This window comes from Crotalus tigris, unplaced genomic scaffold, assembly GCF_016545835.1.
Source record: "Crotalus tigris isolate CLP2741 ecotype Arizona unplaced genomic scaffold, ASM1654583v1 scf7180000021050.780039, whole genome shotgun sequence".
NCBI classification, from domain to species: Eukaryota; Metazoa; Chordata; class Lepidosauria; order Squamata; family Viperidae; genus Crotalus; species Crotalus tigris.
The window spans coordinates 432,524-449,052 of record NW_024098328.1 but is presented as its reverse complement, the minus strand read 5'-3'; the positions used below and the strand labels follow the sequence as shown (position 1 = coordinate 449,052).

At 35.7% G+C, this 16,529-nt stretch overlaps 1 protein-coding gene across 17 annotated transcripts in view; it reads left to right on the top strand.

Moving 5' to 3' along the window:
• Positions 1-16,529, top strand: part of LOC120319950 (ephrin type-A receptor 5-like) — a 518,483-nt gene that overhangs the window by 98,708 nt on the left and 403,246 nt on the right. For all 17 annotated transcript variants that reach the window (XM_039369333.1, XM_039369346.1, XM_039369345.1 and 14 more), the window contains one exon: positions 2,981-3,052. In XM_039369333.1, coding sequence (XP_039225267.1) covers positions 2,981-3,052 — 72 coding nt within the window. The remainder of the gene's footprint in view (positions 1-2,980; positions 3,053-16,529) is intronic.

Genomic DNA, 16,529 nt, shown 5'->3' with positions numbered 1-16,529 from the left:
TCATTTAATGACCATTTGGAGTTATAAGGGCATTGAAAAACATTACTTATGACTGTTTTTTACACAATCATTGCAGAATCTTCATGTTCACATGATCAAAATTCCAACACTTGGCAACTGGCATGTATTTATTATGTTTGCAATGCTTTGGGGTCATGTGATCACTTTCCCTGCCCTTCTGACAAGTAAAGTCAATGGGAAAGTCAGATTTATTTAACCATATTACTAACATAACAATTGCAGTGATTCACTTAACAGCTGTGGCAAGAAAAGTTATAAAATGGAACAAAATTTATTTAATAACTGTCTTGCTTAGCAATGGAAATTTTGGACTCAAATGTTGTAAGTCTAAGACTACCTGTATTTGTTATGCATATTTGTCTGATTAAGAACGATGGCTTCTGTTCATAAAAAACCACAAGTACATGCTCTCTGTCTCTTCACACAAGACATGGGAACAGATAAAATTAAAATTTCTAGTCATTTCTTGAAAATGTACAAGGAATCTCATCTACAATGTTTTGAATTGGTTGTGTTTTATCAGAAAAACATCTTAAGTTGTTCTTTGGAAAGTTTAGATGTTTGAACAATTTGTGAGTGTTCCAGTCAGAGAAAGCAATAGGAACAAAAAACAAAGCTGCTTCTTTTTTTTAAAATATTTTTTCCCTTATTTTTGACTGTTAGGCCAATAGAGTAGATACTGAAGTAGTCCATTCCATCTGCTGTAAGTCTGTTTATTTAAAAGAAATCTACCGAAAAATATTTTTAGGACAGTGTTATGCTTTGGATTTACGTGGGAGGTAAACAATCCATATTTGCATATCTTTAAATCAGTAAATCTTTTGCAGGATAATGAATCAGTTGTTTCTCATCACAAGTTCTTCAGGTCAGACTATTGAAAACTTTATAAGGGGGGAAGGGAGGGTGTTTGTGAGGGGTGGGGGATGGGGGGTTTTTTTTATATGTAATGTTTAGTTTTTTATTTTTTTTTGTATATGTTGTTTTTTGTTTTGTATTGTTTTTGTTTTTTTGTAAAATTTATAAAACTTTCAATAAAAAAAAAACTTTATAAGTTTCAGTCTGACAGATGACCTATGTTGCTTAGAGTATTGTTCTGTTAGAACACAACCAACCTCAGAACACTACAAATGAAATTAATTTGTTCCAAACGTAAAACAAATTTTGCACAAATTTATGATCTGATTGTACTTCAAGATCAATTTCATTAACAATTTAGGATGGAGCAGAGTTTTTATATATAGTTTGTAGCTGAGAAAAGATATAACTGTTTTAAAGAGTTGCAGAAAGATGCTATGTGAATGAGAATTGCTGTTCATTCTTGCCATCACAAAAAAAATTGTATCACAGTGCCCCCTGGGCTTTGCTCTACCTGACAATGTCCGCTCACAGCTGACATTAGGGAAGACCTGCAGTGCTATGTCTAGACATAGAATGACCTTAATCAACTGGGTTTGCATCTCAAGACTGAGTATCTAGAAACTAAACTGAATATCTCCATCCAGGTCAGCAGTGATGAAAACAAACTTCTATTACTTAAGATCCCATCTGCAAAATATAATAGCATTAATGAAATAATGCGCACAAGGGTAAATGCAGCATGGTTCTTGTAGAAATCATTGGATTGCTCTGTGATAGGTATATGCCAGTTCACCAAAAGTATAAAATGATGGTCTGTTCAGTAGATCTATATGCTGCTGAGTGGTGGTCAGTCCCCAAAAGTGCTAAGCATGGGGGTGTGAAGGCTCATTGGTCATTAGGTGTTTCCTTTCTTGACCATTTCAGCGATGATATGGTTTGGCAGCAGATAGGCATTGCACCAATAGCAAAAACTGGAAAAAATGTCCATAATGGTACAACCATATTCTACCAGAAGCACCCCACACTGTTGCCTGCACTGCCTACCCCTTTAATATCATGCCAAATGCCTGTACAGAAGATCAAAGATGGTATGACACAACACAGAAATGAAACTCATCCTGTTAAACCAGCCAGTGGCAGTGTTTGATCATGTGGAATGGTATTGATAAAAAAATTGGACTCTACATTTGCGGGAAAATTCTAGAAAGAAGAGAGATCTGAAGTGTATACTCTAAGCTTTCTTTGGGAGCATCTTTTTGGAACCAAACCCAAACCATTGCACAGCTCTATTAACTTTTAAAAGTTTTTAAAAACATCCATTATAGAAGTATGAAAGTCATTTTTTTTCCCTTTGTTCTGTGGACATATAATTGAAAAGAACATGAGAAGAGATTTAAAGGAATACTTTTTAAAAAGGAATGCTAGTCTGTATTCCTCTGCTTGAAAGTTTTACAGCCAGACAAAAGATGAATTCTTCTGAGTTCACTGACATAAATAATTTTTTTCAAAAATATTTTAAACTTCTGTATTTTCAACCTTTTACTTTCAGTCACCTGGAAGAGGTCCAATCCACTCTTAGTCTATAGGTTCAGCTGTCAGTTTTAGTTTTCCTTCCATCCTTTCTTTTTTACAGCCTAATCAAGGAAGGCTCAATAAAATAGGGAGAGGAATATAGTTCAAAAGGATATGAATAAATGAGAATATTAACATTAATTCTTACTCAAGACCTTTCTGCAACAATGTAGAATGAGGCCAGATAAAATGTAATCCAAGGTCTATTGAAGAATCTGAGCGTTAATGTTAACCCCTCTTCCCCATAATGTAAGCAAAATAGGAATCTCTTGTTCAGTACTCCATTGGTTATTAAAATGTACATATAAAATAGCAAGGTGACCAGGAGTCATATGTATGAATACTTGATGATAGCTAGTTCATGGGGAAAAAAACAGATTAATCTGGGTAGTAAATTAAATTTGGAAGGGTTTTGTTATTTAATATTGAAATGCTTAGGAGGAATGTCCAAATGTGACTAAGTAACTATGCATCTTATTTTTGAAACAGTTGAATTATTTGTTCTATAATGGAAACTATTTCATTGTAGGGAATGTATACAATATACGTAATCTTTTGAATAAAGAATGCGTCATCCTCTTCACACAGTTGAAAGGAAAAGGTATGAAAAAATGTTTTTTTTACATTTAGTTTTAGTTGAAGTAGATATATTGAAATCAAGAGATATAAATTCATGACTAGCGTAAGTACTATTGATGATTTTTGTGATAAGTTTGCATACTCTGCTTTTCAGACTCATAACACTTTTTATTTCTAACTTGCAATGTGGGGATTGTTACTAATCTTAGTTATCTCCCTCCTATCCTTTCCCTCTTAACATTACATAGTAGTTTCCCCTCAGGTGATTGACAACATCTTAAATTTCCTCCCCTCCCTCATTGTAGTTTAATTTTTTTGCGCAAAAACTGGGTTCTCGGTATTTTTGTTTTTCCTTACTTGTGTTCAATTAAAACACAAGTAGTGTGTTTTGTCTTTGGGGGGCAGGATTTAATAGCTCTGAGCAGTTTTAATTATTCTGTTTTAACTCTATGTTGACATAGAGGTAGAATACCTGAATGGGGATTTCAGTCTCCCTCAAATCAAGTTTGCATCCATGTGGGGTGTTTTGGGCAACAATACGGAAGTAATTTGCTATTGCCATCTTCTGGCATGGGACTGGGTACATGTATGGGGTTTGGGGGTTTTTTGGACTTCTCGGGCTACTCTTTTGCCCAAGGATTTCTTACTGGTGTTCTATACAAGAATTAATAAGGTTAGATCCAGTTCAGCTTTTTTGAAGATCAGCCAAGGCTGTCTTGATACTGCTACCATGTTTTCCCCAAAATAATACCCAACCGGAAAATAAGCCCAACTGTGATTTTTTCAGGACACTCATAATATAAGCTCCACTCCAAATATAAGCCTCAGTTAAGACTGTCAGGCAGACGGATGCATTTAGTACCATATTTCATTGAAAATAAGTTCTAACCAGAAAATAAGCCCTAATGCGTCTTTTGGAGCAAAAATTAATATAAGACCAGTCTTATTTTCAGGGTAATGTGGTACTTGCTGTCATGGATGTTGAGAAGTTAATATATGCCAGAGCTTATCCGGTAATGATTCTGAGTTGTCAAATTCCTTCATATATCCTTCTGTGCTTTTTCACAGAACTTCTTGACAGTTAGGAAGTATGTTTATGGAGCAATTAATTTCCAAGTAAAAAAACTTGGAACTTTTTGAACTTGTGAAGACTAGTCTTCACTATATCTTGGATAACTTAGAAACAACTGTATTATAAATACAAAAAAAGAAGAGGGAAATGACTAACAGAAGTGACAAATTTAGAAAAGAAGCATGGTTTAAATCACCTGATTGGCATAAACTTACTGCATGGGAGGAGACAAGCTCTGTAGTAAATGAGCTTTGCAGTCACCTTCATGCAAACTTGGGAAAAGATTAAGTGCCTAGGTAAATATAAAATATTAATCTCTTTTTCACATCTGCCAAATGTTAAACAGAAGGAAAATTCCATAAATGCAGCCATCCTTGAAAATACCTAATTAATTTGAGAAATCTTAAGTTTTTGTTTTTATAGTTTTACTGGACCTCTGCTTGGAATATATGGACATTTTTGCATAACAGAAAACAAGCCAAGAAAGACCCTATTGAAGATTTTTGTCTTCACTGTTTTCTTCTGCTTAAAATATATAATTTGCCTAGTAAAATCTTGCTGGAAATGGCTTATAAATTATAATTAAAACACAGAAATAAAAAACAGATTTTTTAAAATGTCAGGATAGTGAAATGGCAATATATTACTTGAACAAGCTCTTCCTCTAATTTTAGTTAGTTAAACAGTGAAAAAATACCTTACTGTTTAGTGCATATCTATACATTATTTGCATCCAAATTCAAAATATTTTAGATGAGACTGACATATATACTCCGATGACAGCATTTTAGTGCATATTTACTTCCAATTATTACAGATAATTTGATTTAAATTAGCATTAGAGCATGGGTGTCAAAGTCGCCGGATCATGTGACATGTTGCAATATATTGCTTCTTTGCATTGCTGGAACTGGGTGGACGCGGCCTCTGCATGATGCAACTAGTCCACAGGCCGGCAATTTGATACCTCTGCATTAGAGCAACAGCTATAAATTCTGTTTTTATTGTCTAATAATTATGTGGGAGAAACTAACATAATTGGAAAATGTTGTGAAAGATTTGTATGTTAATATAAACAACCACATTATCTTATTTTCAGAAAAGTAATCTCTAATGTTAGCTTGAACCTATAATTCTTGGATTGACTTGAAGATCATCACCTGCTTAAAAATTGAAGAATTCTTGAAATCCCTTTTTTTCCCAGATGTCCTCTAGTTTTACTGTAGTAGTTAGGATATAAACAGTAAATTTATGGCTATTTTGTACATTCTGGTGGTTTATACATGCTGTTCTACTGTTTTTTTAACAAAGTTATTTAAAATGTTACATAGAATTAAAATAAAGTTATGTTGATAAAAATTTATTTTATGTGAGTTTCTCTTGAAATGTTGGAAGTTTTATTTTCAGGAATGTAGCTTGAATGTTTGTCAGAATAGTTTATGTTAATTTTCTTTGATTCAAGGGCATTTCAGAATTTTACATTTGAGGGATGTTAGTTTTAAATGCAATTTATTACAGGAGTTGCCCAGTATTGCATTCCAAACATGTAATAACTATGTTCCAGAGGCCATGCAGTGGCTATCCATAGATAGGAGAAGGGAAGAGATACCATCTGTCCAGAGACTCTAGTGTTGGATCTTGAATGTTGCATTCAGTTGCTCAGTAGATTGCCAGTTGAGATGTTTATTGTTTTTATTCTCCCATTTTTATTAGTTTTTGTATATAAACTGTTTATTTAATAAAAATGTTAATCATACTTGTGTAGATTGATTTTTCAAAGACCACAGTTTTGCTGTATAATAAAATTTAGGGAAAAAAGCATGCAGAACAGATCCTGGACAAAATCATATTTAAATAGAGTATGGCAAAGAATGCATAAATTATTGTTGTTGTTGTTGTTGTTGTTGTTAATTGCGAAGTCGTGTCCGACCCGTCGCGACCCCATGGACAATGTTCCTCCAGGTCTTCCTGTCCTCTACCATCTTCTGGAGTTCATTTAAATTCACACCTACTGCTTCAGTGACTCCATCCAGCCATCTCATTCTCTGTCGTCCCCTTCTTCTATTGCCCTCAATCTTTCCCAACATTAGGCTCTTCTCCAGAGAGTCCTTCCTTCTCATTAGGTGGCCAAAGAACTTGAGTTTCAACTTCAGGATCTGGCCTTCTAAAGAGGCATAAATTATTATGAGATGTAATTATTTTCCTGTTAGATTTATTAGCCTCCTAAATAGACCAGACAGGCAACAAAAGGAGCTAACTCTATATTATAAGTCAACCTTAATAGAAATTTGCAAATCTAAAAGTACAAATTTTCTGCCACCATTTTATCATCTGCTTAGTTAGGGTAGATCCTTTCTAAGTTTCTTTAATTGATTTTTATTAAACTGCAGGCTCCTACTTCTTTATCTGATCATTTCCTAGTCAGCACTTCTTTACCCTTCTTCCAGGATCATTCCCAAATTCCATTACATATCTGGATTGGCAGACTTTGTTTCCTTAATTCATTGCATTCTGATTAAGTAATCCTAATGGAGATATAAAGGTGCGTAGTTGAGGAACTGATCCAAGGCCGAAAAAAGCTTAGTCTGATATAATTCACAACCAATTGCTTAACCCTACCCAGTAGTATTTACATCCCAGTTTCAAATCCCAATGGTCATGTGACTATATGTCAGGGGATCCCAAAAAAAAAAAAACTTCCTATAATGAACAATGGGTTTGCTTAATGATCATAAAGGTCACTTAATGACCATCATGAAAAAGATCATAAAATCAGGTTGGTTAAGGAGTGATCTTTTTTATGACTGTAACAACTTATCTGGCTGTGATAGATAGGCTCCATTACAGTTATAATTTGAGGACCTGTACTATTAGCATAAATTGATCTGAAACAGGACTTGAAAAAGCAGCTTATCCTTTAGGGTGGCATGGTGCAATGATATATGGCAAATCTGGGCATTTTATGACCTGTGGGCCATATCAAGCCAGAATGGCAGTGCAGTGGCAGTGGACCTCCACATAAACCTAGTTTCTCATGTAGCCTCTTGGGAAAATTAATTGCCCATCCCTTTATATGGGAATGATTTTGGGAGACTGGGCCCAGAGATGCTACCTAAGGAATGGTCACAGAAGAGACAGCATAGTCCTCAGCTGGACAGAGGCTCAGACGACCCTAATTTCTCAGATGTAAAGGAGATGGGGGGGGGGGAGAAGTGTACTTTCAGGATACAAGTATCCTGTTAATATAGTCTTGCAATAAAGTAGAATTAGCTCATCTAGCCCATCTGGTAAGATTGCTATGTGGGGAATGCAGTTATATATTTTGTTTGTTTGTTAGCAGAATGGGATGGATTTTAGTGTGACAAGTTTTAAACAGAAATATTAGATGCAAAAGTTCATTGAAGGTAACTGATTCTGGAGGTGTGGCAGAAATGTTTTTTGAATTATAAAATTATATCTCAGTGTAGCTAATACAGCATTAATCAGTAATGGCATTTTCTTTCTTGATTTCAGATGGTGGGGTTAGAGTGGCAGCATTCAAATAAAATAAATCTATATTCTCTTAGAATGCATTCTGAATTATACTTTTTTGTAACTATTATATGAATGAATCAGTAGTTCATTTCCAAAATGGTAATACAAAATTCTCTTGCTCATGCAAGTATCTCCATTGAATAAAATTTGTGTAGGATAGGTTAACAATTTTGCATGCTGTTAATTCAGATGATTTTGATAACATGAAAATAGTTGCAAAGTATTAAATTAAAATTTAACAATATAGGTACATTTTTAAAAATTACTTTAGAGCAAATGTTTGAGAACCTTTTTCAAGTTTTCTTGCACCTCATATTAGTTCCAGAATATTTCCTGTTTACAAGAGATGTATGAAAACCATTATCAGAATCAACAATCTTCAGAGATGCCAGCAATACTGAGTTAGACCTGAAAGGAAAAGAAACAATGAGAACATTGAGAATACAGAATTTTAAATGCCATATTCAACTGGTCGTGAATAATCACTACATTATTGAAATACTTTGTTTTAAATAATGCAAATATTTTAAATAAGGCAAATGCTACATCTGCTTAGTTATCTTAAGCTAACTTTGGAAAAAAATATCTGGAATTAATGGGGACAAGAACTTTGAATTGAAAGCTTCTTGGTATCAGGAGTGAAGACCAAGTCTAGCAGCATCTACAGTCTAAAATGTTATCCTTTAAGAAGAAAAACTTTTGACTTGAGATTTTCAGGAAACTAAGAACTGTTATCTCACTAGTATTGAGTATTAAAAATGGAGACAAATAGCACTAACACTCTGATAATATGTCATTTTGAATCCCCTGAAAATCCAAGCATAATTTTTATAGAGAGTTCAATAATACCTTAAGTCTTTCTGGAATAGGTCTACAAGTGGTAATAAGGCAAAGTATAAGAGATTCCCAATGAAGTTTATTTAGACACAAACATGATAAGATTTACAAGAGGAAAATGTGTATTAAAGAGTATCCCTTTGTCCTCTTTCATGTTGGAATGAACAATACAACAAAAGAAAGCCTGAAAAAATATCATGGTATTATAAGAAATTAACCTGCACCTCACAAAAATTGGGAAAAATGTGTTTGGAAAACATGTGTTTCTGCTCATTTGAAGGGCTTTAAACTAAAACTGGACAGGAAAGGGATAATACATAGGACCAGCTCTAACAAACAAGTCAATGATGAAGGGAAAGATGAAAAGGAAGGGTCTCTCAGGTAAAGAATAAACTTGTCATAATTGGCCATAAAGAGCTTGGATGCACTAATGCTTAGAGTTTGGGGAACACATTCATAACTTGAAGTCCTAATATGTGAGGGCTGGTATAATTGTTGTATGTTTGGATGACAAAGTTGTTAGCTAGGTACATCAGAAACCTGTTTGATCTCCCACTTGATGCAATTTGTTTCCCAATGTAGTTTTTTCCCATGTTTCCAGTGTAGTTAAAACAGAGACTGAAACTTGGTGGAATGAATCCCATAATTGAACCTACTGCTAGAACAGAGGTGTCAAACTGCTGGCCCGTGGTGCCGGATCCATCATAGTGAAAGTGCACCCATCCCATTGCCAGCAATGGCAAAAAAAGTCACAATATGTCATGACAATATGTGACATTGCGAGTTTGACACCCCTGCACTAGAAGGATATAAATTGTTCAGAAGAAATAGACCCAATTCAGAGAGAGAGAGGAGTTGTATTATATATAAAGAATTGCTATACCTCTACAGAAATACACAATGTTGAGGATGAAAGTCTTCTTGAAACTATTTGAGTGAATATTGGAGGATAAAAGAAATGACATTGCTATAGGTGTGTTATACAAGCCCCTCAACCAAGTAGAGAAAATAGATGAATTTTTTGTTAATTAGCTAGCCAAGATGTGCAGGAAACACAATTGTAATAATGCAGAGTTTGTTTCCCAGTTTTAACTACACTGAGAAACAACATCGGAAAAAACTACACTGGGAAACAAATTGCATCAAGTGGGAGATCAAACAGGTTTCTGATGTGTCTAGCTAACAAAGTCATCCAAAGTAGGTGAGAACTAGAGGGTCAGTTATAATCTTAATCCTAACTAATAGGGATGAAATGGTTAAGAGAGTGGAAATTATAGAAACTTTGGGGGAAAGTATCTATACTAGAATTCACCATAATGCAGGCACAAGCGACTGAACAAAATCAGACCAGTGTTTTAGATTTTAAGAGAACTGATTTTAACAAATTTAAGGGATTAAGAAGGATTTTATGGATGGGGAAAACAGTTCAAGATGCCTGGGAAACTGAAAAACAAGATAGCGAAGGCTCAAACAAAATACCCTAGAGAAAAAGAGACTTCATGGCTGCAAAAAAAGATCACTAACAAACAGAGATTAACAGTATAAAAAATGGAGAGGGGCATATAACTAAAACAGGACACAAATAAAAAACCCAAATCTGCAGTTATGGAGTCGGGAAGACTAAGACTCAGAATGAACTAAGACTTGCAATCAATGCAAAAATAACAAAAAAGGTTGTTGGAAAGGTGCTTTTCACCTGTGTTTTGAAAAGCACCTTTGAGACAATCATGACCTGGATAATCAAGAATTTCCATAGACAATGAAAATATTTCAACATATAAATAACAAGAAGAAAATCAAGGAAATGATATTATCCATTGAATGTGTCTGACTTTTGGCAATTCTTTGAGCCAGATCTCTCCACATCTTCTGGTTTTGCACTACTATTTTGAGTTTTCTATGCTCTGACTGGTGTCAGCTTCGATGGTATCCAGTCACTGTTCCTTGATGGCCTGGTTTTGATTTACTTTAATTTTTCAAACATAATTTGTTTCTCCAGTAAATTTTCCTGCATGACATGGCGAAAGTAAATGTGATCAAGGAAATGATCTGTCCACTAGTAGAAGAAGATGGTAAGAAAGTAACAGGCAACAGGGAGAAATAATTGCTTAATATCTTCTCTATATCTGTCTTTACGCAAAAGAAAAAATAGCCTTAACTATTAAAAGCAGCATCATGGGGGACAGAACAGGAATGCAGGTCAAAATAGGCAAGGAATTGGATAAATTCAAATTGATGAGACCTGATGGTTTACATCAGTGGTTCTCAACCTTTTTAATGCTGCAAAACCCCCCCCAACCGGTCGTAAGTCGAGGACTACTCAACCGGTCGTAAGTCGAGGACTACTCAACTGGTGCAGCACCGTTTGCAGAATGGACTTTTGGCGGGCTCAGCAGGGCAGAGACAGCCTGGACAATTCCTATTGGCTTTTGAAAGCCAATAGAATTAGACTCTATTCAAGAGAGTCTATTCTATTGGCTTTCAAAAGCCAATAGAATAAACAGGAGTAGCACAGCTAAGGAAAAGGGGAAAAAAATGGCAGGCTGCATTGTTTGGTGACCCCCGTGAAATGGTCATTCGACCCCAAATGGGGTCCCGACCCATAGGTTGAGAACCGCTGGTTTACATTTCAGGGATCTGAAGAAGGTGGCAGATATAATGTTGAAATCACTGAATGTAATCTTTCAGAGCTCCTGCCAGAGGACTGAAAAAGAGCTGAAGTGGTTCCAATTTTGAAAAAGGATAAAATTGGATCCAGGGAACTACAGACCAATCAGCTTGATACCAATACCCAGGAAACTCCAGGGAAACCCAAGCAGATTTGTGAGCACCTAGAAATGAACAAGTTGATCACTAGAGGCCAGAATGAGTTTGTTGGAAGCAGGTCATGCCAAACAAATCTGTCTTATTTAATAAAATGGTTAAATTAATGGATCAAGAAATTTTTGTGTAAACATAGTTTGCTTGAAGTTCAGTAAGGTATTTTACAGAGTTGACCACAGCCTACTAAGATCTTAGTAAGATAGAAAAATGTGGGATAGACAGTACTACCACCAGATGAATACGCAACTGGCTGAGTGTGTACTCCTCAATGAGCATTCATCAAATTTATAGACAACACCAAGCTGGGGGCAATTGTTAACACTTTGGAATATGGACTCATGATTCAGAATGCTCTTGACATATTTGAGCATTGGACCCAAGTTGCAGTTCAGTGGTGAGAAAAAGTCCTGCACGTAGACAGGAAAAACAAATGCACTGGTATAGAATAGACAGTATCTGGCTCGACAGCAGTACCTATGAAAGGGATTTAAGTGTATCGGTGAGTCATTACTTAAGTATGAGCCAGCAGTGTGCTGTAGCTGTCAAAAAGCAGTATCAAGTATCAAGAACACAAGAACTGGTAATATTGTTTATACAGCACAAGTGAAGCCACACCAGAAATTTATCCAGTACTCATCATGATACAAAAAGATGCTGAGGCCCTAGAAAGAGTGGAGAGAACAACAACAAAGATGATAAGAGTCTGCAGGCTAAACCATATTATGAAGAGTTAAGGGAACTAGGTATGTTTAGAAGAGAAGGATTAGACATGATATAATAGCTATCTTCAAATACTTGATGGATTGTCACAGCTAAAAGGCAGTCAATTTTTTCTCCAAAGCATCTGAATGCAGAACAAGAAGTAATGGGTGGAAGCTAGTCAGAGGGAGATCCAACCTGAACTAAGGAGAAACTTCCTGATAGAAATTAGTCAATGGAGCAGCTTGTCTCTCAGAGTTGTGGGCAATCCATCACCAGTGATTTTCAAGAAAAGATTTGGAAAACCATTTGTCTGGGATGGAATAAGGACTCCCATCTTGGGCAGGAGGTTTGGACTAGAAGACCTTGAAGGTCCCTTCCAATCCTACGATTCTATGATTCTATAATCCAACTCTGATGATTTTCTGATTTTATTTTTGGGTTCCTAACAGGCTGAAAGAGCGCTCCTTTGTATTCTTAGATAAAGGGAGTGTAATTATTTAATACATACTTACACCTAAACTGAAAATAGAATCACTGGTCAATTTTTAAAAGGGTAAGATTTACAATCAGAATTAAACCAAAAATTTCTGTTCCCAGGCAACATAGTAATTAAGTGAATTCATTTTGTCACCTTTCTTGCCACAGTTATTAAGTGAATCACCACAGTTGTTAAATTAGTAACAACTTAAAATTGTTAAGTAAATCTGACTTTCCCATTGAATTTGCTTGTCAGAAGGTTGCAAAAGGTGATCACATAACCCTGGGACACTGCAAATGTCATAAATATGAGCCAGTTGCCACGCATCTGAATTTTGATCACGTGGGGTTGCTGTAATGGTCGTAAGTGTGAAAAATGGCCATAATTCACTATTTTTTATTCATTGTAATTTTGAATTGTAATTTTGAACAATCACTAAATAAGTGGAAAGCTAAAGGTTTCCCCTGTCCAGTAGTGACCAACTCAAGGGTGATGCTAATCTGAAATTTGCAGCCGAGGGAACCTGTGTTATTTAACAGATACTTTTACCATAATGTGCCAGAATGAAAATAAGAAATGTAGTAACCTTCCTGCCAAATCTGTACCTATTTATCCACTCATATTTGCATGTTTTCGAACTGCTAGGTTAGCTGGAACTGGGATGAGTAATGGGAACTCAACCTGTCACATGGTGCTTACTCACTGAGCCATCACGTTGCCAAGCTGAGGACTACCTGTAGCTGAATTTTATGATTCAGCAGTTATAACTGAAGATAAAGGCACACCAGTGGTCTTTATTCATTTTTTAAAAACTTTTTTTATCAACTCTGAGTTGTTTACATCACTTACTAGATTAAAAAGGGGTCTGTGGCTAGATATTGATTCTACGGTTAAATAAGTAATTCTGAGATAAAATCCATCAAAACCCAGAAAACACTTTCTCCATCCCCATATATGCAGAGGATTAACAGATTTGGGAGCAATGAGGAAGATGCTGGAGCAAGATTCAGAATATACACCCCTCAAGAATGAGACATGGCCAGTAACTCTGAAGTAGGGTATGGCATTTACTATTTCCATCTTGAATTCTTTCTGAACTAAATTGAGACGTCTGGAAATTGGGGTGGGGGGAGAATTAGATAAATATTTGGTCTCCCTTGGAGCCCAAGGCCATTTCCCCAAATTGTAATATGAGATGGCAGAAAGGGAAAGTATGAAATCACATTAATTACCTGTAATTAATGTCATTTAATGCTACAGTAATTACATTTGAATTAAATATAATATAATTTTTATCTTAACCCTATCTGTTTTATTTTTTATTCTTCCTAATTTGGGGATATGACCTCTGGTATGTTTCACAGAAACCAAGTGACACCCCCCCATCCAAAAGTAACTCTTTTTAATAAATCTCAATATTAAAATACTACATAGGCTGTTGATTAGTAACTTTGGAAAAATCATTTTTTAAATTAAAAGCTCGCAAGAGTATTCAAAGCAGTAAGGATAAACTGGGCATTCAATGATATGGGATGCTGAATACATTTTACTGCTTTTGAACAGCCTTTTAAAATTATTATTGGGAACACATTGTATATATTCTCCAAATTCTCTTATGTTTTTGATAAGAAGGCACATCATATTTAAAAGTCACAAGTGAAATCCCCTTTGAATTGAGCTTAATATTTGGCGATATCATGGATATATCCATGCAGTTATCTTGGCTATAAAGCAGAACAAGTTTAGCTTCCTTCTTCCATGACGTTTTTTGTTTTTAATTTCCCAAATATGCTATCCCCTTGTTTTTTCGATTACTTATTCCCCCTCCAAGTAGTAACCTAGAGAAAGCCCATTGCCCTTTGCAGATCAACCAATATCAAGAAGATATTGCCAGTGGTATTGCTGAGAAATAAAATAATGTTAGAATTAGAAGAAAATAAATTGAAGTTTGGTTGATATGGCTTTTAATACTGCAGTAAGTTTTACATAGATTTTAAAAACTGTTATGTAAGTAGTGTCTTATTGAGAATAAGGAATAAATATAAACCCAGACTGTGCCCCAAAATATCTCGGTTGGTTGGAGCACAAGAAACATTTTATAGAAAAGCAACACAGGCAAAGAAAAATGCTTTACATATCAAGATTTGTTACTAAAGGAATATAGAAAACTTAAAGTTAAGAAAACATTTAACTGCAGAGGGATATAGATTTCAATGTTTTTTATATGTGCAGTTGAGAGAAAGATTTAATATGGAAAAAAGTGACGAATTGAACTATATAAAATGGAATTTTAAATTGTCTAATATTCAAATGACTGTATAAACTTTTACTAAGATTTGAAATAGAAAAAAGCACGTTAAACATTGGATGATAAAATGGGCTAATAATTTTGGTTATACTGCTGCATACAGATGGAGCAAAGGGAGGACTATGGGTGAAAGGATTGAAATTTTCATTGTGTTATAATTTAAGAGAGAATTTTTCTACCAGAGAAACTATCTAAGATGTATAAAGGTACAACTGATCAATGATGGAAATAAGAACAACATTAATGGACATTTTTTTTGATTTGTGTAAGTTTGTTTCTGTTGTGTCCTGTCTGGTTTTGTCATCCTTGTCATTTTTTAAAATTATTTTATGGGACTTGGCTGGTGAGAGTGGAGCAGCAAACAAATTTATATTTATTTCATTCTATCTGATTGAAACTAAAAGATGGAAGTAGTGTATCAGAGAAGAAAGTTTTTACTTATCAACAAAATCTGCAGGGATACATATTTTGAACCAATATCTCTTTGCAGCACTTCAGGATTTCGGCAGGGATGTTATCTTTCCCGGATGCCTTGCCAGAGGCAAGGGAGTCCAGGGCCGCATTTAATTCTTCTAGAGTTGGTTCACTGTTAAGCTCCTCCAAGACAGGCAGGCACTCAATATTATTTAATGCTTCTTCAGTTACCACATTTTCTCTAGAATATAGCTCAGAGTAGTGCTGCACCCAGCGTGCCATCTGCTGTGCTCAGTCCCAGATAACCTCACCTGTGGCAGACTTCAGAGGAGCAGATTTCTTCTGTATTGAACCTAAGGCCTGCTTAATGCTATCATACATCCCCTTGATGTTGCCTGTGTCAGCTGCTATCTGGATCCGAGAGCAAAACTGCAGCCAATAGTCATTAGCACATCTCCTGGCAGTCTGTTGGACTTTGCTACGCACAGCTCGCAGAACCCGTAGGTTGCGCTTGCTGGAACAGGCTTTATACGTAATTAAAGCTCTCCTTTTTTCCTTGATGACTGGCATCAGGTCCTCCGAATGGGCTTCAAACCAATATGTTGTCTTTCTGGTCTCTTTACCAAATATTGACAAGGTGGTATTATAAACAGCATTCTTGAAATATACCTAACATTCAGATGCATTTGCTTCAGCTGGGCCTGTGAGAGTCTCCTTTAGCACTTGTGCAAAATCCTCCAGTTTTCCATGAGTGTGGGTCTTGCTAGTATCGATATGTGGTCTTTTTTCCTTCCTCAAGTGATGCAATCTCTTTATTTTCAGTTTTATTTTGCTGCACACCAAGGAATGGTCTGTATCGCAATAGGCATCCTGATAGCTGTGTGTGATTGTAACACTGGGAAGGTTGGAGTGCTTGGTAATAATCAAGTCAAGCTGGTGCTAATGCTTCGATCTTGGGTATCTCCAAGAGACAGTGTGTTGAGGCTTTGTTTTAAAGAATGCATTGCTAACACAAAAACTGTAGTAACAGCAGAATTTCCAGCAGGCGTTGGCCATTTTCGTTCATCTTCCCGACGGCGAACTGACCTAAGCAAATGGGCCAAGAACTATAATCAGCTCCAACTCTGGCACTGAAGTCACCAAGAATAAACAGTGGTTCTTTCTCAGGGATTTTCTTGATAATAGCAGCCAGATCATCGTAGAATTTGTCTTTGGATTCTACTGAAGATGATAATGTGCTTGCGTATGCGCTAATAAGAGTAACCAATCCTGCTGGTAAGTGCAGCTGCAAGGACAGAATTCTTTCACTTCCAGCAGCAGATGGAGTAATG